Raw genomic sequence first — 25893 nt, forward strand, 5'->3', positions numbered from 1 at the left:
ATTTATCCCCAACACCCTGTATATATATTGTATATATATATATATATATATATATTTTTTTTTTTAATATGCCAAAAATGGGAAGTTCACCCCAGGCATGGAGGATGTGATGGGCAGGTTCGGAGTTGAATTGATAACAGAAATGAAAAAGGAGAAAGAATATTAGAATTTTGTAAAGCAAATAATCTATTTATCTGTAATACCTTTTTTTCACATAGACCTTCCCAGAAATACACATGGACCTCACAAGATGATACAATAAAGAACTGTATTGATTACATTCTAATCAAATGCAATTGGAAATCATCAGTGCAAAATGTTAGAACTTTAAAAACTCCAGACTTCGACACTGACCATGAACTGCTTGCGGCAAAAATTAAACTAAAAAATCAAGTATCGCAAATCATGAGCTCCTTTCAACAAAGTGGACCTGTCAAAACTGAAAGAGAAATCTATGCAAGATAACTATCAGACACTAATAGGAAATGAGTTTAGAAGATTATCCTATGACAATATAGAAAATACATGGAACCAAGGTAAAAAAATTGTTACAAGTACTGCAAGAAACATTCTTGGTACAACATCAAGACCAAATCATGAATGGATAACCCCTGAAATTCTAAATACTTTAGAATACAGAAGAAAATAAACAACATTATATGAATCTTAAAAACAAAATTGATAAAATGTGCATATCTGCCAAAAATAACTGGTTGGAAGAAAAGCAAAACTGTGCGAAGAAGCTAATAAATGAAATGATAATAAAACGGTATATAAAATTATTAAAGAATTAACTAAGGTCTATAAAGATAAACCATTAACAATGAAAGTTTAAAACACTCTAGAAACTGGGTCAACAAAATATTAAAATAATTTGGAAGGACTACTATCAAACATTATTTCAAAAAGAACAAGAGGAAGAAAGTATAACAGAAAAGATGATATATGAAAAGGCACCACCCATAACCCCAGAAGAAATTATAAATGCAATAAACCAAATGAAACTTTCAAAAGCTACAGGTAAAGATGAAATATCTATAGAACTATGGAAATATAGTGGCAAGGAAGCCATTCATTTCTTAATGAATTTATTTAATCAAATTCTTTATAGTGGAGTAATCCAACTGACTGGAAAACAGGAATTATTATACCAATTCACAAAAAAGGAGACAAAAGAATATGTGAAAATTATAGACCAATAACACTCTTAAGTCATAGTTATAAACTATTCATTCGAATTATACAAAAGAGAACACAGGTGCTTACAGAAAAAAATCATAGAGGAAAACCAAGCAGGATTCAGGCCACATAGATCCAATATAGACCATATCTTCACCATTAATAATATAGCAGAAAAATATTGGGAATACAACCTGCCCATATACTGTTGTTTTATAGATTTTAAGCAAGCCTTTGATTCAGTTAATAGAAACAAATTGATCACTATCCTAAAAAACGTAAAAACGGATTCTGATATTTCAACATTTATTACAAAGTATTATGGAGACACCAAAGCTTTTGTTAAAACGAACAACATTAAAACGGAGGATTTCAGAGTCGAGAAAGGTGTAATGCAGGGATGCCCTCTCTCACCTCAACTCTTTATCATTTTCCTAGAAGTCTGTGAAACCATAGCTGATGAACCAGGTGTAAAAACCTATGGTACCAACATTAATCACATAAAATACGCGGATGATATCATTATTTTAGCAGATTCTAAATCACAGCTAGAAAAAACTATTAATATTTTAAATGACTCTTGTAAAACTTATGGTATGAAAATAAATCTTCATAAAACAAAGATAATGAAGATAGGTAGAGAAGAAGAAAATATTTCTATACATCTCGAAAATCACCTGCTGGAACAAGTTAATAAATATGTTTATCTTGGCAGTCTTCTATCTAGTAACCTCATCAATACGGAAACAAAACCTAGGTTGGACCAACATGAATAAACTAAACAAAATATGGAAAAATAAAAAAATCCCAACGAGTCTAAAATTAAAATTATATAAAACAATTATTATCCCAACGGCTATTTACTCTTCAGAAGCCTGGAGATTAACTCAACAACTAATTAGAAACTTCAAGTATTTGAAATGAAATGCCTCAGAAAAATTAAAAACACCCACTGGATGCAACACAAGACTAACGGTCAAGTCAGAACAGATTTAAACTTCCCAGATAATATAATAGACACACTCATCAAGCATCAACTGAGATGGTTTGGTCATATTCAGAGAATGGCCCCCTCATAGACCCCCATATTTAGCTCTTAATGGATATATAGGAAGAAAAAGACCTAGAGGCAGACCAAGAAGTACTTGGATAAAGTTGCTGAAAGAACATTCACATCTACCCAGAAGTCATGATTGAGATGGCTAAAGATCGCGATAAGTGGAGAACCTTTCTTCTTAGTGGACTCAACCCGTTATCAAGCGGATGAGATGAGATTATGATGATATATATATCAGTGGCGTCGCGTGATTATTTCGGTTGGGTGTGCTGTCATGTTTTCCAGGAAGAGGTGGGGGGGGGAGCTTGGAGACAAATAATTACATCAATACTTATTTGTCTCCAATTTATTTGTCTATAATTATATAAATTATTATATAATTTTATATAATTATATAATTTATATAATTATATAATTTATATAATTATATAATTATATAAATCTATAATTATTTGTCTCCAGTAATTATTGATTTAATTAAATAATTATATTTAATAAACGTCTTTTAGCTTTTTTTTATGTAATTATTTGTCGATGTAAACGATAAATACATTATTTTCATTTTGCATCGATTTTAATGATCTTTAATTCTTGTGGAAAAAAAATATTCAGAATTAATAGTTTTTAGCACAATTTCATATATTAAAAAATTGACCGGCATATTTTATTAAAAATCAACTAATTAATTAATCCTAAATTAAATTATTTTAGTTTAAAAGCAAAAAAATCAATAAACTAACAAGTAAAATAATATTAAATTACATACACTTACCTTTTAAAAATGTTTTTTTTTTCTCTTTAAATTTGTTTCACTATAAATTTACAATTCACACTTCACTCTGTAACTTGCTAGACAGAGGGCAAACTAACTGGTCACTGTTCACAAATGAAAAAGATGAACCAAAAACAGGAACACGTGTTTTATTACTGCAATAAAACAAATGTTCTATGGCTTCCCTGCAACAGGTCAACCCATAATAAAACTTTAAGACAGACAAAGCGTTCCCAGGGTGTCGAGAGTGTAAGATTACATATCTCAATCAATTTTACGATTATAATTTGTGGAATTTTTTAATCGATTGCGGGGGATAGCCGAGTCACCCCTGTGGACGCCCATGACCGTGGGTTGCATTTTATCGATGTATGCAAGTTTTGAGAGGGCATAGCGCATCAGTACTCATCTTAATTGGTCCAATGCAATTAACTGATCTCTCTCATAACTAATCTCTCTGTATGACTCGTTGTTACTCGTTCATCTGCCTTCTCCCTAAATGAAGTTCATGACATATTCAGGAAAATATATAAGAGTAATAAATTCTGTTTAGTTTTATCATACATGTGGTAAGTAATTATTTGTTTTAAGAGCTTTCATAACACGAATATAATCCAAAAGGCAAAATAAAATAATACAAAAATCGGGAACGAAATAGCCAGAGTCATGAGTTGTGCTCCGAGAAGGAGTGCTGTTCATATTACTTAAACGAAATTCAACGAAAAGTGCCGGCAAATGGTTGGTCGATTGGTAGTGTCTCGGCTACTCTCTGCTCATTTAAGTAAGTTTGAGTGCGGTTAGTAGTTGGAAGGAGATCATTCGTTGGATGCTGTTGACACACTTTCCCTCGATGAGTCTTTGGACTCCCTGGAGGTGTCTAATAATAATAATAATTGCAGGATAACTTTCAATACGTCTGCGTAGAGTGGGGGAACAATCTGTTTTATGATTGATTAGAAAACAACAATGCAGGAGAATGTTATATTTGAAATACTCAAAGATGAAAATATGTGAACCATCATTTATACGACATGTGAGAATAGGAAAGAATAAGTGTGAGTAGAAACACTTTCATTAATGGTAAAAAATAATTAATAATTATCATTTGTGATATGTGTGTCCTATAAGTTGCTGGGTAGAGCTAATAGCACGATCCTATAAATTCTAAACATGAATAAATGAATTCATGATGGCATAATTAAAAAAAAAACTTATGAGAGAGAGAGTATTGCAGGAATAAAGATGGTTTGATGGAGCAGCAAATCATCTCGTAAAATTTGTTGCACATGTTATGTGTATTTGTCTGGTTTGTGTAAATTTCGCTCTGTTTTCCAAGAATTTTATTTTGTTTACTGAGACTCAATATACATAACATCCGATCATTATCGGAATTAGCCACACTTTCGGGAATCCTAAATTCATTAGTTTTTTTTAATTTTTATTTATTTATTTTTTTTATCAGAGGTTCTTCTGTCTTATCAATCTCACATATGCTGGTATCTTGTTGTAGATCAACAACGTCTTATAATACACAGAATATTAATTTTTATTCAGGAATAGATATTTTTTACTGTCTGTTGTTTCCAAAGACTAGAATAAAAATGTCCCTATACCGTTAAAAAACTTTGCAACGTCAACAGATGCTATACTGCACAAGCAAAAGAAAAAACAATTAGCATTTTTCTCCTAATATCCACTTTTAGATTTTCAGTTCCAAAAAACATGTGTAACAGCTGTTTGTAATAAAGCCGTTGGATATAATAATCTCTCAACTCATGACAGTGACAACATTCAATTGGATTGGTTGATACAATAACCAATCACAGACGCTAGGTGCTGAGTGAGCTCAAAATTTAAGCTCACCTAGTCACACCTTCTGAGCGGTTTAAAAATAATACAATGCTAAGAATTTGACACGTGCTGTGCCCTCTTTACATCTTTTCGAATGGCTCAAAGGTGTATGCATTTTGAAAGCACACCCGGGCTTTCAAAATGCCTGGGTGTGCTTTAAATATGAATGCGAATATGACGCAATGTTTACGTTGCAAAAAGCGCCTTCTTCATGAAGCCCTAATGCTTTATTACCTCGTGAAGAGGACAATAGAGCATTAGCACAGTATATTGTGTTCATTTTAGGAATCACGAAGTCTGCAAACAATTGAATGAGTCTTTAACGGGAATAAATGAAAAAATATAATATCGATGATACTGATATTTCGTGGATGAGCATCGCACACCTAGCACACACGGAATATTCGATCCTGATATATATATATATACATACAGGTCCTCCTCGATTAACACGGTTAATTAATCCCTAGATATTACCGTGTATATCAAAATCGCGTTAATCAAATCTAATAATCAATGGTAAAAATTACAATTCGTCCATGATCGTCCATTCGTCCATGACTGTATTAATAATTAGTTTTATATGGTATTTACTCTTTTAGGAAAGATAAAAAATGAATGCAAAGTAAATGTTTAATAAACACTTCTACCTACATTATTTACTTCAATTTTTTTATCAAAAGGAGTTATCAAGAGTCGTTTGAACAGTTTTAATTTTTTTTTTTATCGGCATAAATTCTACGATAACAAGTAAAAATGACTCTCCAGACCTCGGCAAACAAGCAATAAAACATAAAGAAAAACACTGCAAATATAATACATGATAGTAAAAATTAAGTGGATATTGAATCCAACATTATTTCATAGCCGAATATAGAAACCACAAGAGTTTCGTGCCGAATATATAGAAACTAAAAGTTTCGGCGTATGCAAGCATAAGCAACCTTATGGGCAACTCGTAGTAAAAGGTGGAGTAAGCTCTAGACCACTTTCCTTAGTATTTTCCATAATGTAAAGACCATCTCCTAGGGCAGTGCTTCCCAAACTTATGGATGCCAAGGCTCCCTTTGGAAAAATTAAAATATTTCACGCCCCCCCCCCCATCGAAAAAAAATCGTAATATTGACATATATTATTACGATATTTATTGTATTTATATTCAATACAATTTATATTCAAGATTTTGCGTTTGTGATCTTTTTTGTATTTCTTATCAATACCCTTGAAATGAAACTTATATGAATAAGCATATATTTACTAATATTCATTAATTGCCGAAATACGCAAGAAGCAAAATTTGTGAACCCAGGTGTGATTCCTCCCCCCCCCCCCCATAAAAATATAAAAAAGAACAAAAAAGAAATAATAAATAATAAAAATTAAATACGTTTATTTTAAGATATTAAAAAAAAATCTACTTAGTCTTAAAACATTTTAAATTTGTTTTCATTATTTCACGGCCCCCCCCCCCTCAACAAAACTTAACGGCCCCAAGGAGGCCGCGGTCCACAGTTTGGGAAGCGTTGTCCTAGAGTACATGTATGATAAATAAGCCTTTGGCTCGCTATTTCAGTAAGGCATGATGATTTATTTATTTTCAGTTACAATCTAGAAATTATTGAACAAAGAATAACAAGAACTGTCAAATATCACAATACTTTATATAGCATGTGTTAAACCAAACTGACAAAAAAACAGTGCGGAATATCACTCATAACATATGAATGCACAGCTACTCATGCCCTCCAAGCTATACACCGAATTGTGTAAGAATATTTATATTAAACATTTTGCATGTCTCTGTCAGATCAGCTGCGAGCTCGGTAGGGTTAAATGCGCGTTAATCAAAACTCTTGTTGCAATTAATTTCGCCGCGTTAAGTAAGGGATACCTGTGTGTATCCCTTATAATGAATATATATATATATATATATATATATATATATATATATCTTACATGTGGTAAGTAATTATTTGTTTTAAGAGCTCTCGTAATGCAAAAATTATCCGCATTACGATAATAAAATAACTAAGTTGTTAACTAAGTATTTTCTATTATCAGTGTATAATATAATAGTTTTATTATTATTATTATTATTTTTGGCATTCAGCTTGCCGTGAAAAATGCTCTGAGATATTTCCCGCCTCATCTTCATCGAGTTTTAGCGTGCGAGTTTGCAGATGAACTTAGAGAATATGGACATATTTATATGTATCGATTTCGTCCGGATATTGAGATGAGGTAAGTAGTTTAGTAAATGATGAAAAGTTGCATGATATTATAGAACCAAAAGAATTTTTAGTTTATTATTAACATATTATTTATGAAAATGAATAAATCTCTTTCTCCACTGCGATTCCATAAATAAAAAATAATTTCTAAATAGAACTCTGGTTTCTACTTTTCTCACCTCATTCAGTGTAATTTTTAGGAGACAGAAAAGTATCATTCATTACTATAATTCGTGGAAAAGAATATCAATGACATGCTGTGATTATACCAACCACCACTATTTAATTTTTTTACATATGTCTGTTAATTGTGTGCATTCTTAGGTCAGTTTATAATAGACAAGAAAAAAAAAATTCTTGTATTACTCTTACCGAAGGGTGTGCCGGTAATTTTTTAACAACCAGTTTGCTATTGAAAAAAATGAGAGGGAGAGAGTTTTCTCTTTGTGAAAATTACAACCTCCCCCACCCCAATTGTATAGAAAAATTTCATTATCAGCAAGCATCTGCTTAATTTTCCTTGGGTCACTTCTTCTTAGGGTAATGACCTTATTAGATTCATGACAGTTCTAGAAATGCAAATATTTTGCATTTCTAGAATTGAGTGGATGTGTGTTGAAAAATAATATTCCTGTAAAATTGCTAGATGATCCTTAAAGAGGTTGCTATGTAGGGAAGGGTGCATGGGGAAGAAAGCACAAAGGGTGTCAAAATAAGAGTGCCATGGCTGGATTTTCTTTGTCACCATATACAAGCTTATTGCCTAAATGCAGCTAGTCATTGTAGAATGAAGTGTACACCACTCTTACAGTTTACTGTATAGTCATTGTCAGTTTAACAAGAGCTTTGTAAAATTCTGGAAAATTTAACATTCTGCTTGCACAAATTGATGCAAACCATCTCCAGGACACCACTGCTCCATGCAGGCATAAGCAAAGAAAGTTTGCATGTGAAGTATCTTCACAATTAGATTACTTATATATAGCAACTGTTGATTTTTACACCAATTGCATCAGTACCCTGAATGCAAAGTACACTGCCTTTAGGACATGTTGTTATGCATTATGGGAAGGGTCCCTACTTAGACTGGTTTTGACCTTATTAAGATAATGAGTTTTGTTCAAACTCAAGCTCGGCTACAAAAATTATTGAAATTCAGCAGAACTCTTATCTCTAAACTCAGCTCAACAGAGCTCCCATTATATTATATGAGAGAGATCAAAAAAGATTTCTTTCATGATTATACTGCCATGCAGAATAAAGACTGTGCTAAGTGCAGCTAGAACTTGCCACTCGTTGAAGCCTCAGCTGTACTAAGCAGAAAGGCAAAAACTACCACCATTCAAAAGCTTGGTCATACTAAGTGGTAGGAAAGATCCCATCACTACCATTCAAAACTGTAAATTAAAGATACCAAGAAATTATATTCTTGGTTTAATCTTTATCCAAGTGTAAACAAAAAAAAAAGTATGTGCGTGAAGTAATTTCATGATTGGGCAACTCATATATAGAGATAATGACTTCACATCACTTGCTTTAGTATCCCATAATGCAAAGCACATATCGTTACATCTGGGTAGTGCCCCTTCCCATAATGCTATGCATTATGGGAAGGGGCACTACCCAGACAGGTTTCAACCTTTATTGAGGTCTCATCAGTGGGAACCAGTCCCAGAAGTGATACCAAGGTTGAAGTAATGCAGAAGTCATATTTCCATATACAAGTAGCCAAAAGCTGTCAAATCTTATTACCAAAATACTCTGGATTAGAGATAGATGTTAAAAGATTTTCTATTTGGTTATACTATAAATTAAAATGCCAAGAAGTTATATTATTGGTTTAATCCTTTATCCAAATGTAAGAAAACAAAGTTTGCACATGAAGTAACTTCATGACTAGGCAACTCGTATATAGGGGCTAATGACTTCACATCACTTGCCTTGGAAAAAGGATTAAATCAAGAATATAATTTCTTGGCATCTTTAATTTATAGTATAACCAAGTAGAAAAACTTTCAACACTATTCGAAACCTCAGTAGAATAAAGTAGTGGACACACAACTCCTCAATTTGTAACACACCACTTAACCTCAGTTCTATTAATGGTGAAGCAAAAGCCCAGCATCATTGCACACCTAAGCTGCACTAACAACAGCATGCAAGAACCAACCACCGTTCTAAATCCCAGCTTTACTTAACAGCTGGGAAAAGCTATGATAGATATCGGGGGGGGGGGGGAATCGAAACTGCAAGTGCAGGATCCCTGAAAATATACTCCATATATTACTCTCAATACAAACAGTTACTGGAAATAGAATAACTGAAATTCTAGATACAAACCAAGCAATAATATAAGCAGTAGCCTGAACACCAAGCACTTCCTTTTAAATAGCAGAACTAGAAACTGAAATGGTAGAGCCCTCAATGGCTTTATAGCCATCAGGAACATTATGGTCCTAGGACCTCAGGAACCCACACTATATTTTGGTAGGACTCCCTGATGACCTTGACATAGCAGTACTTCAAAATACCATGCACCAGTTCCAAATAAGTGTGATGGATATCCTCAGCACTCACCATGACCCAGTTTGACTCCACATGAACTTAAAAAATACCAGATTGATTCCCAATCATTGACTGGTCAAAACTAATATATTGCTCATTTGCCCACTTTCAACCATTAACTCAAAGGAAAAAATTTGCAACTCAATTTTAAGCGTGGGAAAGCAGATAACAGCTGCTACCACTGATGTGCCATGCACTAACTCCACCTGACTTCCAGATGAGATTAAAAACCTCATCCTTGAAAAGAACAGAGCCAGGTGCCAATGTGACAGAATGCTGGCCCCCAGAACCTTGACAGGAACTCAACAGTGCTATGAATGAAGTTTGGCATGCACTTAAAAACCTATCAAAATCAGCAGTACGAGACAAAACTTCTGTTTAAATGAAAAATTAACACACCCAGTTATGTTGAATTCTAAAATGCATAGACTAAGAAAATCTCATTCAATTGACATCCCCTGCGGAGGTACCCAAAATTATCACCAAATTTAAGAATAGGAAAGCACAGTGGCCAGATAGGATCTCTAACACAATCATCAAACACCTGCTGCACAAATCCATAATGCACATTGTTGCTATTGTTAATGCAGTATTAATATTTCACTATATCTCACCACTGTGGAAAGCAGCTAATATAATCTTAATCTGAAACCAGTGCAGCACAATTCCCCCAGAAACTATCACCTAATCAGCCTCTGGTTTTCCTGCCAGGAAAAATGGCTGAGCAGGTAATACTAAAACAACTGCAGAAAGGCATGAAATAATTTAATATCATATGTGATGAGCAGTTTGAATTCCAGGAGAATCATTCTGCTAAACAACTAGTTCTCAGAGTCAGAGAAAATCAGCATAGGTTACAAATGGAAGCAGCATAGGCATGATCTTAGAACATTGTCGAAGTATTCTACGAAATGTTGCATGATGGTCTTTTTTCAAACATTTGGAGGCCAAATTCCCGCTGGGACTGGTCATACTCACCAAATCCTACTTCACCGATTGCACACTTCAAGTGAAGCTGAAGGAAGTTAGATTGTCTAAATGCAGCATCACAGCAGGCATCCCCCTTGGACTTCCTGCTATGACATTGTCTAAATGCAGAATCACAGTGGGCATCTCCCTAAGACTTCCTGCTATCACCTCTGCTCTTTGCCATATATGTGGTTGTCATCTCATGCACAGTTGCCATCACCATGACTCTGTATGCAGACAATACTGAAATAATAGTATGCTTCTGTTAAATCGTGGGTGTGTACTTCCTATATTTATTTTATTCAGTTCTTCTTACGTCGTCCTGTACGTGCTTACTATGACCTACTCCTATTTTAGTTCTGGGGAGTCACTTTCCTTTATCTCTGACAAAATTTATATTTTAATTGCACCAGTCAGAAACTAGGGACAGAGAATTTTCTCATCCCAAGAAAGTATACCAAAATTTAAATTTTGCTATCTAAACAGACTAAGAGCTTAAATAACATTAGAGATGATGAGATTTGCAGTCATGGCTCACTTTCCCTTAATTCTATGGTATCCCCTCTATGCAGAGGTCTGAACTTTTGTAAGTGGTAATTCAGTCTCGCATTTAGACAACTCTCAGATTAAAGTTAACAAAAACACATTTATTAGAGCAAAAGAAAGGTTACATTTAGATTACACATTCTAAAATATATGAATCACTAATCTCACCACTAAGTTATCCGTTATTCAAAATTGAAACTCTTAAATTCCCCCTTCAAAATATTTAAGTCATCAAAAATCATCTACTAACTTTAAGTATCTTAACCATAATCTCTGTATCACAATTAAGCTCAAATTCGAACAATATTTTACAAATTTTATGCAATATTCAATCTCTGTATATATATAACTAAGGCTCACACATGGCATAATTAATTCACACTATCTCATTTTCAAATCTCTGTATATATAACTAAGGCTCACACATGACATAATTAATTCACACTATCTCATTTTCAAATATAGAGGACAAAGTTCAATTCTGTAATTAATGTTTCCACACTTTAAGTGTAAGTCAGGCTCACATTCAGCACTACAATTATTAGCTTCATTCAACAAACTGTTCAAAAGTCATGTTTCCCCTCTGTACAAATTAAGAATAGCACAAATCTTCTAACAATAATCACCCTTAAATGAAGACTCTGATCAGACTACACTTAGACTATTGTTCTCAGATCTGGTCCCCAGGATTTGAAGTGGATAAATTAACTGTGGAAAGGGTACAAAGGCGGATAACAAAGACGGTGTCGGGACTGTACAATGTTAGTTATGAGGATCGGCCGGGGAGTGTGGACTGCAGAGTTTGGTGGATAGAAGAAGGAGGAGATGATATGATTGAGACTTTTAAATTGTTGAGAAGTGGTTACAGGGTTGACACTGGGGAGTTCTTTCACTTGGTTTGACAGTGGGAAGGAGTGATGACAAGAGGCCATCCCTGGAAGTTACGAAAGGAAACTGTGAGCAAGAGGGTGAGGAGTGGTTTCTTTGCATGGAGGATGGTTGAACCATGGAATGCATTGCCTGATGGAGTGGTGAGAGCGAGAACGGTCAATGAGTTTAAGGAATGGTATGATAGACTTTGTGTTTCTTAGGGGGGGGGGACCTCCCCTCGATGTGTCTTGATAGACTTTGTGTTTCTTAGGAAGGACTTCCCACAGTAAGTCTTTTGATTCCATGGATTCCTGAATAATAATAATAATAATAATAATAATTTCTTTTGCAGATCTGACAGAAGGATAAGGGAACCACAGGCCCAATCAGTTCATCATGCCAGAACAGTTATCAGTTAACCTCAGTGTGTTCTTGGGTCTAGCTTCAACTGATGACACTTCAATAAAGGTTGAAACTGGTCTGGCTAGTGACTTTTCTCATAATGTATAACAATATACATTTTTGAAAGGAAATGTGCTTTGAATTATGGGATACTGATGAAACTGATATGAAGTCAAAGTCTTCTACACAAGTGGGCTAGTCATGAAGATACTTCATGCAAACCTTATTTGCTTATGTTTGGGTATAGAATTAAAACCAGAATATAATTTATATGGTCACCAAGTAATTTGTCCATTCTCAGATCAGTTTGCCTATTTTCTAGGATAAAAAAACTTGAGTGTCTGTGTGGAAAAAATCTTCATGCTTCCATATGAGATTGGTCAGCTCACTTTCAGTTGAAAATTATTATTAAAGTTCATCACATCCTAGACTGGATTTGAACCTCAAGATCTTTCAGTTAAAGGCCAAATACTGCATTGTACCATGTTGGTATTCTGTCATATGGCAATAGTGGCAGAATTTTTGCTTCTCTAATCTCAGGTTTGTTATCTCCTTCAGAAACAGACCTGAGATTAGAGAAGCAAAAATTCTGCCACTGAATGCATGTGTATTCAGTTAAGAGACAGAATATTATACTGGGCTCATAGCCTTATATATTATATATATATATATTATACATATTATACTCATAGCCTTGTATAACATATATATATATATATATCTATATATCTTAATAATTGTGTGCATGTGAGTTAACTGAGCAGTTTGCCTGTTTTGACGGATGTGAAAGCTTATAAATCTGAGCTTTCACATCCAATACCCTGTCATCTCATATGAGACTGGCCTGTAAAACTGGGAGTAATTTGTTATGTTTATTCATTAATTCCAGGAATAAGAGGCATGTGAAGTGATACCTATTGCAAATTTAGGGAAAGCTTGAAGAAATACCATGGCATGAAGAATTAGAGGAGAAAAAAAGTAAGGCACAGTAAATATTTAGAGAGAAAGTGCAGTATCAGGTTGCCTTCTAAGAGTTAGAAATAAATCTGATTCTGCTTAATGATATAATTTATCCATTTTTTTTTCTCTATAAAGAAGACATGTTGAAAAAAAATGTAGCAGGGAAGTGATGCATGAATAATTAGGGGTATAATATAGAAAGAAAACTTGGATCATGGGTATCAAAGCCAGCTAAGAGCATTCTGTTTCTCTGGACAAAAATAAAGTACAGAATAGGGTGCATTGTTTTAGAAATGGTAGTAGGAAATTTGTTTGGTTTATTAATGCTAGTGTGGAGAAGAGGAATGATGCCAAGAATCTAGCATTTTTCTTTAGGATGAAATTGCAATGGCACCATCCAATGTGAAAGAGAAAGTATGTGATGATTTAACCATCTTTTGCTATGTGGCTCATCAACTCTCTGTCCACTATCATCATCAAATCTCTGGGTTCATTAACCACTTGTAGCAAATTCCCATTTATATAATACTCTGCCTGCAGCATCCTCAGTCGGAAATGCATATTTTCTACATTTAGCAACATTGAACTGATACTTGTTATCATGCATGTGTAGCTTATAAAAGCAGTGTTCAAATCAGTCTGCAGAGATATTCTGTATCAGCTGTTATCTTTTGTAATTCTTTCCAACTTTTCATCATCAGTGAATAACTGGATGTTATCTGCTCACTCTCTCCATATGATTAATAATGTGATTAATATATCAAGTTTAACAACAAAAATTCAAGTACAGAACTTTAGTGTCACACTGGCCACTCTCCTTAGTCAGTAGTAATCAGCAGTCAGTAGCTGCATAAATTCCATTACCTTTACCCTGTGTGTACTTTCCTCCTTCCAGTCTGTCCCTATTGGTGAGGTCCTCCAAAATAATTACTTCTTCTGTGCTCATTGAGCTAATTTTATTTATTTATTTTAATATATATGCATATATTGACCTGTAACATCATATGTGGCTAAGTGATTAAGGAGAAAGATGTAACATGTTTCTTCAAAAGCTGGGGTTCTACTAATTGGGTAAAACATAATAGGGTATTTTGAAGAATAGCGGTAGATAGAATGATGAGATGTTTGTTCAGGAGTTGAACTGTGTTATGGATGTTGACCAGTGGTCGCCCTCTTTCTATTCATTATCATATATAATTCCTTTTGTCCAATATCACTCCATACATCCATAAAGTGTGGACCATTCCTACTCCACATTGACTAGTTGCTACCTAACAAATAAAAAAAAAATTGTTTTTCTTATATTTTATAGTTTTCTTTACATATTATTATTACTATCCAGGACCTCATGGTGTCAAAGACTATCTGGTCTTTGACTCCATGGACTCAAAGAGGTCCTTTTATCACACACACACAGCTCATCATACCGTGCTTTGAACACATTCAAACTCCCTGCAGACACCACACTCTCAGGCAGGGCATTCCAATCATTTACAACTCTGCACAAAAAAATCCTGCCTCTCACTCCCCTATTCACACCTTCTTTATACAGTTTCCAGGGATGACCTCTGGTTCTCCCCCGATCTCCAACTATTTTCTCTAGAACTTCTCCAGCATTGATCCTATAACAACCCCTTACCAACTTGTAGGTCTCTATCATATCTCCACTCTTTCTCCTGTCCACCAGACTCTGCAAATTGCATCTCCTCAATCTTTCCTCATACTTGACATTCCAGAGGTCAGAAATACCTTAGTCAGTCACCATTGGACCCTTACATCCCTCCAACATCTCTTCATCCTTCTGAAAACCAGGTGACCAAATTTGGGCACAATAGTCCATGTGTGGCCTAATCAAAGCCTTATACAACGGAACAAGAATCTCCCTACTTCTACACGTCAGTGTCCTCCGCATCATTCCCAGAAGCCTTTGTGTTGTCTTCACAATTTTGACTATGTGTCCCCTAAATTTCAGATCCTTATCCACTCTCACCCCCAGATCTCTTATTTCTTCCATCTCCAACAATGTATCTCACCAAGCATAAATTCTGAATCCCATCTTTGTTTTCCAAATTTTAAAACCTTACATTTTGCAACATTGAACTCATATCCCCATTCCCGTGCCCAATCGCTCAATTTATTCAAGTCTTCCTGCAAGGTCACAACATCCTCACTACTCTTCATGGTTCGTCCCAGCATTGCATCATCTGCAAACAACTGAATATCTCCATCCAAATGTTCACCTATATCATTAAAATACAAGCTAAACAGTAATGGCCCTAAAACAGATCCCCAAGGCACTCTGCTATGACTTTCCTTTTCCTCGACATCGCTCTCCCATACATAACTTGTTGATACCTGTCAGACAGCCAATCTCCAATCCAATGCACCAATCTGATATCCAACCCCATCCGCTTCAGTTTGACTATCAATTTATCATGAGGTACTTTATCAAAAGCCTTGTGAAATCCAAGTATATCACTGTGTATCCTTCTCCTCTGTCCAAGGAAGCAGTCACTTTATTGTAATAAGTAAGTAGATTACTAAAATATAATCTCCCTTTAGCAAATCCATGCTGTCCATCAAAGATGATACCATTGTTTTCAACCCAAATCTGGATCCTATTTCTCACAAGATTCTCCAAGAACTTAACTACAACACCTGACACACAGGTAGGCCTATAGTTTAATGCTTGAGTTCGATCACCTCCTTTATGAAGTGGCACAATCTTTCCCTCTTTCCATTCCTTAGGGACTTGACCGAGTGCAAGACTCGTATAAAAAAATATGTTAAGACAGGTGTCAACTCCCTGCCACATTCCTTCAGAATACGTGACGATATATTATCAAGTCTCACATTCTTATTAACATCTAGTTTACTCAACTCCCCATACACCTCTTGCTCACTTACAGTCAGTCTCTCCTCCCAATCATTTACTGCTCTCAATCTCACCATGAAGTCACATTCACAAGATTGAAAGACATGTATGAAGTGCTCATTAAGTATCTCCATCACACATTCTGCAACAGCTGTCTTTATACCATTTTCTCCAATCAATGTCATCCTTCCATAATCATTCTTTCTTTTGCTGACCTACATATTGAAAGAACTACTTAGGATTCTTTTTGGCTTCATTAGCCAACTGCTGTTCATACCTCTCTTTAGCTACCCTCACCAACCAAGTCATTCTCCTTGCCTGGTCTTTGTCGACCTCATGGAATTGGTTATTTCCACTTTGCTTATGCTGCCTCCACAATGCCCTCTTTCTCTGTATCACATGCTTAATCTCTTTATTCATTCATCTCACACCTACTTTATTTAACCTTCTCACCCTTGGAATATGTTTAGACATTGCATCTACTAGATAGTTTTTGAAAATCCTCCAAGCTGCATTGATCTCTTTTCCAGCTAACTCCTCATTCCACGCTACACCCGCAAGCTGTCTCCTGAGCTCTTCATAATCACCCCACCTTGTAGTTCCACATACACCCTTTTCTCACAGAGGTCCTCACACTGCTGGCAACCACCCAGGTAATCACTTCACGGTCACTCTCAACAATTGGTGGATGATTTGACACCTCATTTATAATTACATCCTCTGATGAGATGACCAAATCCAAGACCCTCGATCCTCGCGTGCCCTCTGTTACATACTGTCTGAGGTAGTTATCCCTCAAAAACTCAAGAAACTCATTTTCTTTACTTCCAGTTGCTATCTCATCATTCCAGTCTATATTGCCATAATTAAAATCACCCTTTTCTTATTTGCTTGACTAATTTGATTATACATTTCATTATCACCACCACCCACATTTCCTGGTTCTATAACAACATCCAACCAAGTATTTGATTCCATTCACCTCTATCTCACGCCATACTGCCTCAAAACCACTGGTACTATTTCCCTCTTGCATTTCTACTTTGTATGGACATAACTCTTTCTCTATCATCAATAGCACTCCCCCTCCCTTTTTACCCTTTCTATCCTCACGAAACACCCTTTCATCTCTGTTCCTGTCAGGATGTGGTCCTCTTCCAACCATGTCTCACTTATTCCGACAATCTTTGGGTGAACAGACGCAATTAATGCAACCATTTCATCTGCCTTGTTTCTTATACTTCTAGCATTTGTACACAAACACAACAGCTCATTTCTGGATCTACAGATAGTTCCACTGATCCCGCCCACTCGATGTGATCTCTGAATGCTTGACTGGGGCCATTTCCCTTTCTGCTTATTCATTTTAAAACCCTTTTCAATTCCAACTGTTTCCTCTTGATCCCAGGTCATCCCATTCTTTTCTACACATGCTCTCTTACCTCCTCTCGGAGCATCCACCTTTCTCATGCTGTGTACCCCTGTCCATCCTGAGCCTCCCCATTTTCCTGCTCCTCTTGCACACCCATTCTCTCATTTTCTATACTTACCACTTATTTCCTCATTCATAACCACCTCTTCAATCTCTCCTGACTTACTCTCCTGCTCTTCCACATCACTTCCAGCTTCATATGATTTATTCTCTCTCACTCTACTCACTTTTCTACCTTCCAGCAGCAGTCTCTCCAAGTGACTCACACTATAACCACTCAAATGCAGCCCATCACTCCCATACAGCTCACTTCGTCCCTCAAAATCCTTCCACACATTAACAAACTGCACTCCTCTCTTCTCACATATTTTAGCCAGCATATCATTTATTATCCTTGCTCTCCGCCTCATCTCACCACAGTCATACCTAGGCAGCACGCTGACTACCCTTCCTGTCACACTATTCTCTTTTATCCTTCTAAGCAGTCTCCTGATATCCATTCTGACACTGTTTTTGTCCTCTGTCAAATCATTCGTACCGATTAAAACCATTAACTCCTTTGCTTGCTCCCTCCTCATATCCAATGACTCAATCACTCAACTCATTTTACCACCTGGAAAACATACCTTATGCATCTTATCATCCAGCACACCTTTAATAATGGAGTCATGCAATGACTGCAGCATTTGCATGGTTATCTTTTATGGTAGAAGTGGTGTAGGAAACTTAAAATCAGGGGAATGCAGCTCAGTTTGGGGATGTATATGCATTTCCTCCACACAGGGAGTGTTCTGACTCCAGTCCAAGCATGACTTTAAAAGTGCTTCTTACACTCTGCTGTTCTTAGATTCCCTTCAGACATGACCTGTGGAGTGAGCAGCATTATTTGCTATCTGATGGAAGCATCAGTCAGACATGTTTACCATTGGTGTTTGGTCCCATGTACTCTTTAGTGGCCAGCCTGTGAACATTGCTGTATCAGTGTACATCAAATGGAGAAGATGTCAACTTCCTAATTCTTCAATAATAATCTGTTAAGCACCTGTAGCAAGGCCATCACTTGCACTGATTGTCAGAGGAAAGGTGAGAAGTACAGAAACCACAGACCCTACTTTGGGAGATGAAAGTGGCAGCAGCCACTTCATGCCTTCAGTAAGCAGGGCAGAGATGTTCACTGGACAATGAAAAACATAGATGATTCTATGTATGTCTTCTTTTCATTATCATATATAATTGTTTTTGTCCATCAGTATCACTCCATACATCTAGTGAACCATTCCACCTCCACATTATCTAATTGCTACATTATTATTATTATGATTCAGGCCTTCATGGAATCGCAAGACTCATTGTGGGAGGCCCACCCTAGAAAACACAATCTATCATACCACTCCTTGAACCCATTGACTGTTTTTGCTCTCACTACTATCAAGCAATGCATTCCACTGTTCAACTACCCTCCATGCAAAGAAACCACTCCTTACCTCTTCCTCATGACTTCCTTTTGTAACTTCCAAGGATGGTCCTGGCACCTTGTCCTTGCCCCTTCTCTTCACCATCTCATTCGACATCATTCTTCAATCTTCAACATCATTTTCCACCAAGAACTCCTCAGTGTCAACCTTATAACTACCTCTTAACAATTTAAAAGTCAATCATATCACCTCTCCTTCTATCTACCAAACTCTGCAGTGCGCATTCCCTCAGCTTATCTTTATAACTAACATTGTGAGGTCCCGATATCATCTTTGTTATCTGCCTCTACATTCTAAACATAGTTAATTTATCCCCTTCAAATCCCGGGGACCAGATTTGAGCGCAGTGGTCCAGATATAGTCTGATCAAGACCTTATACAATGGAACAACAACTCTTTAATCTCTGCAGGTCAGTATCCTTCTCAGTATTGCAGCAATCCTCTGGGTTACCTTAGCCACCTTTGCAATATGTTTCCTGAACTTCAAGTTTCTATCAATCATCACCCCCCCCACCTAGATCCCTTGCCTCCCTCACTTCCTCCAGTACATTTACTCCAACAGAGTATGTAGCTTCCCATCAATGTATCCCAAACTTCAAGCCTTTACATTTGGATGAATTAAACTGACCTCCATTCATTTGCTCATCTGTCCAGTTTATTCAAATAATCTTGCAGGGCTACTACATCTTCACTATTACTAATAACCCTTCTCAGCTTCACATCATCTGCAAACAACTGAATATCCCCTTGCAATTCATTGACAATATCATTGATGTAAAGGTTAAACAATACAAGTTCCAATACTGAGCCCTGTGGGATGCCACTTGTGGTCTTCTGCTTCTTTGATATTTCTCCCACATACACAGCTCTCTGATACCTATCAGATAGTCAATCCCAAATCCATTTAAAGATGCGAAGAAATTATATACTTGGTTTCAGTCCTTTTCCGAAGGAAGCAAAAGCACATGAAATATATTCACATCTGAGCTACTTGTATATAGAGGCTGATGACTTCATATCACTTGCCTTAGTATGTATCCCATAATGCAAAGCCCCCCCTCCCTTTCAGACATGTATAATGCTATGCATAATGGGAAGGGTCTCTACCCAGACCAGTTTTGACCTTTATTTGAGGTCCCATCAGTGGGAGCCAAACCCAGGAGGGAGAGATACCAAAGTTGAAGTAATGCAGAAGTCCTGCATATCTCATGTACAAGTAGCCAAAAGGTGCTCAACCTTATTAATAAAAATCTCTGGATGAGAGAAATATGTAGAAAGTTTTTTACCTTGGGTTTATTATACATTAAAGATACAAAGAAATTTATATACTTGGTTTTAATCCTTTTTTCAAGGAAGCAAAACAATGTTTTGTGCATGAAATATATTCACATCTGAGCTACTTATATATAGAGGCTGATGACTTCATATCACTTGCCTTAGTATGTATCCCATAATGCAAAGCACATACCCCCTTTTGGACATGTATGATGCTATGCATAATGGAAGGGCCACTACCCAGATCAGTTTCGATCTTTGTTGAGGTCTCATCAGTGAGAGCCAAACCCGGACTTTCCCATTATGCATAGCATTATCAAACTGCCTAAACATCTCCTGCTCTTCACCCTCTATGCTCGCTGGCTTGTAGTAACCCCCCCCCCCCCACTAAATATCCTGTCCTGCCCACCTCTACCTCACGCCATATACTTTCACAACTGTTAGTGCCATTGCCCTCCAAATACTTCACTCTGAGAGGACATAATTCATCACTAATCATCAGTAATATTCCACCACTGCATTTTCCCTTGCTATCCTGTCAAAAAATGCTATGCCCTGCTACTTCTATTCTTGTCAGTATATCATCTTCCATTCAACCATGTTGACAGAAGATGAGATCACCATAGCAGTGATTCCAAAATTCATTAACCATCATTATGGAAGCAAGTCTACATTGATACAGTTAAAAGCAAGCATCTGGCTCTTGTCAGAACCTAACTTTTGTTTATAACATTGATTATAGAATAAAATGTTTTATCCAACATATAACTGAGGAACACATTGTTTGAGATATACTACCTCTATAACCAAAATTAGTTTTTTGCTAGTTTCCATTGTAATATAAAAATTCTGGAGAGGACTAGAGATGAGTGATTAAGGCAGTATAAGAATTCTGAAATGTTTCTAATGTAAAGCGTTTGTGGAATTGCAAATTGCAGAATTTAGTGAATAAACAGGAAAGAGGAGATATGACAACATTTAAATTGGTGGTTGTATGGAGAGGATTATGAATTGAGTGGAGGGAAAGAATAAGAGGCTGTCCCTCAAGGTTGAATAAAGGTGCTAGGACAAGGAATGTAAGAAGATTTTTACATAGAGTTATGAGTGAGTGGGATACATTGCTTGAGCATTTGTGAATGAAATGAAAGGAGTGCGAAGGTTCAATATGATGGGTAAGTTGCTGTTGATTGAGACTTTCTGTGATTTCTAATGTATTTCTAATGACTCCATAGAGGTTTGTTGTGATGATGATAATTACAATAATAAAAAAAAAAAACTGTTTTTTAGAGCATATCCCATAGATGATTATCCAGCAAAAAGCAAGCATTCTGCAGCAATTATGCTGATGATTATGAACAATTTAGATCCTAGAGTAGCCCAATTCCCACATGAACTTATTACATATGGAGGAAACGGACAGGTTTTCTGTAACTGGGCACAGGTGAGTTAATATTTTTCTTGTTATATTTTCAGGATCATTATTTATTTTTATTTGTATCAAATTTTATATTCATTACATAGACTAAACATATTTTTGAAAAAATTTAGCTGTTATTTCGTAATTCAAGTGTAACAAAAATGAAAGTGACAAATATTTTCCCTGTCAGGTATACAGATTCTTCTTTTTGTGGTGTCAAAAACCATGTATCATTCTTGCTTTCTTTGTGTTTAATTTTCATGTACACATTATGTTATCAAGAGTTTATGAAAACAGTATAGGAACATTTTATTATATTTGTGGTAGTTTCATAGAGAAAAAAGGAAATAGAACATTGCAGAATTGCATACATTCAGATGAAACTTGCAGATTGAGATAAACTATGGTCAACATATAATGTTTGCCACATTGAGGAAAGAAACACTCAAAGTAATTAGAACAGATATTTTTATACTCCATCCATCATGAGGTTTGTGGTTCATGGACCTAATCCTCCTGTACCTTCATCACTAGAATTTCTTAATACAATTGTTTCATGTGATGCCAATAGAAATGAAGAATCTGACCCTTTTTGGACTTGAAACACAGTGAATCACAACATTTGATAGAAAGCAAATCATGAGAGATTTAGATCTACTAAAAAATTCTACAAAAAATGTCTGCATAGATATGAAGCCAAGAGTCTGCTTGCTCTGGGAATTTTATTTCCTTCATTCTATTATTAAGACCAGAAAAAACATTATTAAGAAACAATATTCTTTTTTTTTTTTTTTTTTTTTTTTTTTTTTTTTTTTTTTGAGATCTCTGCAGAGTCAAACACTCTCCCGGGAGGTTTACTAAACATTGTAGGTATTATGTGATAATGAACTCAATAAACTCACTTACCAGCAAAGCATTCATAACTATCTCTAGCAAAACCCATTCCATACATTATGCTCCATGCAAAAAAAATCTAGCCCTTCCAATTTCTAGAGATGACTCATTATTCTCTTTTCCTGCCTTATACCGAAAAAAGTCTTCTGTGTTCAATCCTATAAAACCCCTTTAATAATTTATGTTTCTATTGTTTCCCCTCTTTTCCTGCTATCACATAATTTTTGTATAGATTTTCAATCTATCTTCATAAGAGCATTCCCTGGACTTGCCATAATCTTGATCATCCACCTCTGGATCTAATCCATGACCTCTTCATCCCCAACGAAGACAGGTGACCAGATCAGCATGCAGTAGTCCACATATGGCCTTATTTAAGTCTTATAAAGAAGAATAATAACTTTCCTAACTCTGCTTATTAATGAGTTTTTCAACATCCACATAATGAATCTGATGAGCTATTTTGGCAACCCTCTTGTAATATGCCATGAATAATATAATATGAACTTCAACACTCTGTCTACAGTCACCTCAAAATCCCTAGCCTCATCAATTTGCTACAGTTCAGCTTCATTGATGTAGTTTGTCATATCTTCATCCAAAGTGCATATCTTAACATAGCCATGAGGCCATGTTAAGGGTATGCTCTAATTAATTGTCACTTTCCCTAGTTTTGCATCATTGACAAACAACTGAATAATTCTCTATAAATCATTTATATCATTCATGTACAAATTAAATGGCAGTAGCTCAAATACAGAACCTGCAGTACAGCACTAGTCATCCACTTTCTCTGTTTCATTTCCCCTCATATACTACTCTCATTTTCTCCATATGCTGCTATGTCTTTGATGATTATTCCTGGCCATTAGCCACTGTCTTATCCTGCTTCATTTCCATTCATATTTACTCCAATTCATGTAGGTGACTTACATTGTAAGCACCTCCAATTCATCTACCTCTGTTTTCTTGCATCAGTTAATGTCACATATGGCACTGCAATATCTCCACTCAGATGGTACATTGTTGCAAAAATGATCACTCAGTAACCCAGCTATTTCCTCTGCTTCTGTTATCTTGCCATCAGTACTCGTTAAAGTCATCCTTCCATAGTCATTCTTCCTTTTACTTGTCACGTAATGACAGAACTCCTTGATTTTTTCCTTTGCTCTCATCAATTAGCATCCTCTCATAATTAGATTTGGCCTTCCTTACCATGCTGATCTGTTTTGCATTTCGTTCTATGCATGTAACACTGTCTGACTAAAAATATCTGGACACCCCTTCATACTAGTGAATATGGCTATATAAATCGCATCCATGGCTCATACAGGTATAAAAGAAAAGATGCAGTCTTCATAGATGAACATTAACAGTGAAATGGGCTGTACTAAAGATTTCGATGACTTTCCATGTGGCATTGTCATAGGAGGCCACCTTTGTAACAACTCAGTTTAGGAAATTTCTGCCTTGCTGCAGCTGCCTCAATCAACTCTAAGTGATGTTATAGTGAAGTAGTAATGCCTAGGAACAGCAACAGCACAATTGCGACATGGTAAGCCACATAAAATCACAAAGCAGGATTGTTAAGCATTGAAGTGCATGTCGTAAAAAATCGCCTGTCCTTGGTTGAAACACTCACTACTGAGTTCCAAAAAGCCTCTGCAAGGAATGTTAGCACTACAACTGTTTATTGACAGCTGAAGAACACGGGTTTCCGTGGTGATGCAGCTGCACACAAGTATGATTATCAGCAAGGACAACACCAAGGGTTGGGTGGAGTGGTATATAAAGCTTGCTGCTATTGGACTCTACCGCAGTGAAAACACCTTCTCTGGAATTATGAATCACATTTGACCATCTGGCAGTCTGACAAATGAGCCTGGGCTTGAGAGATGCCAGTAGAACTCTACCTGCCCACATGTGTTGTGCTAACTGTGAGGTTAGGTGGAGGTTTCATGGTCTCTGGGATTGTTTTTCCAAGTTCTCCTACGGAATCTTGACACTGTGACCTATAGTGACATTCTAGACAAATCTCTTCTTCTGTCATTATGACAATAGTTCAATGAAGGCCATTTCCTGTATCAACACAGCAATACCCCATCCACAAAGCTAGGTTTGTGGTTTGGGTTTGTGCAGAAATGGTTTGATGAGATGGGTGTGAAAGAACTTGACTGGCCTGCACAGAGCCCTGATTTCACAGATAGGCTGTCCCATCAAATACTTGTGGGGTGAATTAGAATACAGATTGTGAGTCAAGCTGCATTATCCAAAATCAGTGACTGACCCAGTGCTCTTCTGGAGAATGGAAGGGAATTATTGCATCTATGTACCAAAACCTAGTGCAAGAGAAGGTGCAAGGTATTTAGATAATGATGAGGATTACTTGTTATTGTGAGTGATTTGTATTTGCTATCGTTACTGATAGCAAACAGCTTTTCTTCTCTTTCAACATAGAAAGTTAGAGAAGGGGAATCAGTATGAATTATAGATGTTGAAATCTACAAGAAATATTATCTTACTGTTTGGGTAATTAGACTGTATATTATGAGCTTTCAGAGATAAATACATAGAAAAGGCAAGTATAGTCATCAGTGGCAGCTTGTACATAAAACACTACAGCACCCCCAAGGAAAAAAACGAAAAAATAAAATTTTGTTCGTGTTTATAAATAATAATGATGCTTACAACATTATATAAATGCAATACAACATGTTAAAGGTTACACCTTTTGTTTCAACATTGATTGAATAGTTAATAATTGAAGTTGTTCGATTAATGCTTTAGATTATGAAGCAAATACACTGCTATCTAATGCAGTGCCGGAATTATCACATTCGATCAGTTCCGGCTAGACTTGCTGATATTCGTTTGCACTTGTCACTGCATGTAATAAGTGAATCTGACACTGCTCTTTGGGCAGTGTTGCTACAGATAAGTTGTATGACTGTGCGTATTATTTCTATGAGATACGAAACTTTTAGTATTGTGTGTGTTCATGGCGAGTGTGAAATATTTTTGGTTATTCTGTTAAAATAACATATAATTATTTATTTATTATACATACAAGGCTGAATTATGATAAGTGTCACTGTTGAAAATATGAAAAGAATTATATTTTCT

The 25893-nt window shown here is 36.0% G+C and overlaps 1 protein-coding gene across 1 annotated transcript in view; it reads left to right on the plus strand.

The window, feature by feature from the left end:
• Positions 1–25893, plus strand: part of LOC150108438 (urocanate hydratase-like) — a 286428-nt gene that overhangs the window by 17532 nt on the left and 243003 nt on the right. The window contains exons 2-3 of the mRNA XM_090415848.1: positions 6970–7100; positions 21747–21900. Of these exons, the coding sequence (XP_090271974.1) occupies positions 6970–7100; positions 21747–21900 (285 nt within the window). The remainder of the gene's footprint in view (positions 1–6969; positions 7101–21746; positions 21901–25893) is intronic.

This window comes from Typopeltis vanoorti, chromosome 3 (assembly GCF_054136105.1).
Source record: "Typopeltis vanoorti isolate ZY-2024b chromosome 3, IOZ_Tvanoo_1.0, whole genome shotgun sequence".
NCBI classification, from domain to species: Eukaryota; Metazoa; Arthropoda; class Arachnida; order Uropygi; family Thelyphonidae; genus Typopeltis; species Typopeltis vanoorti.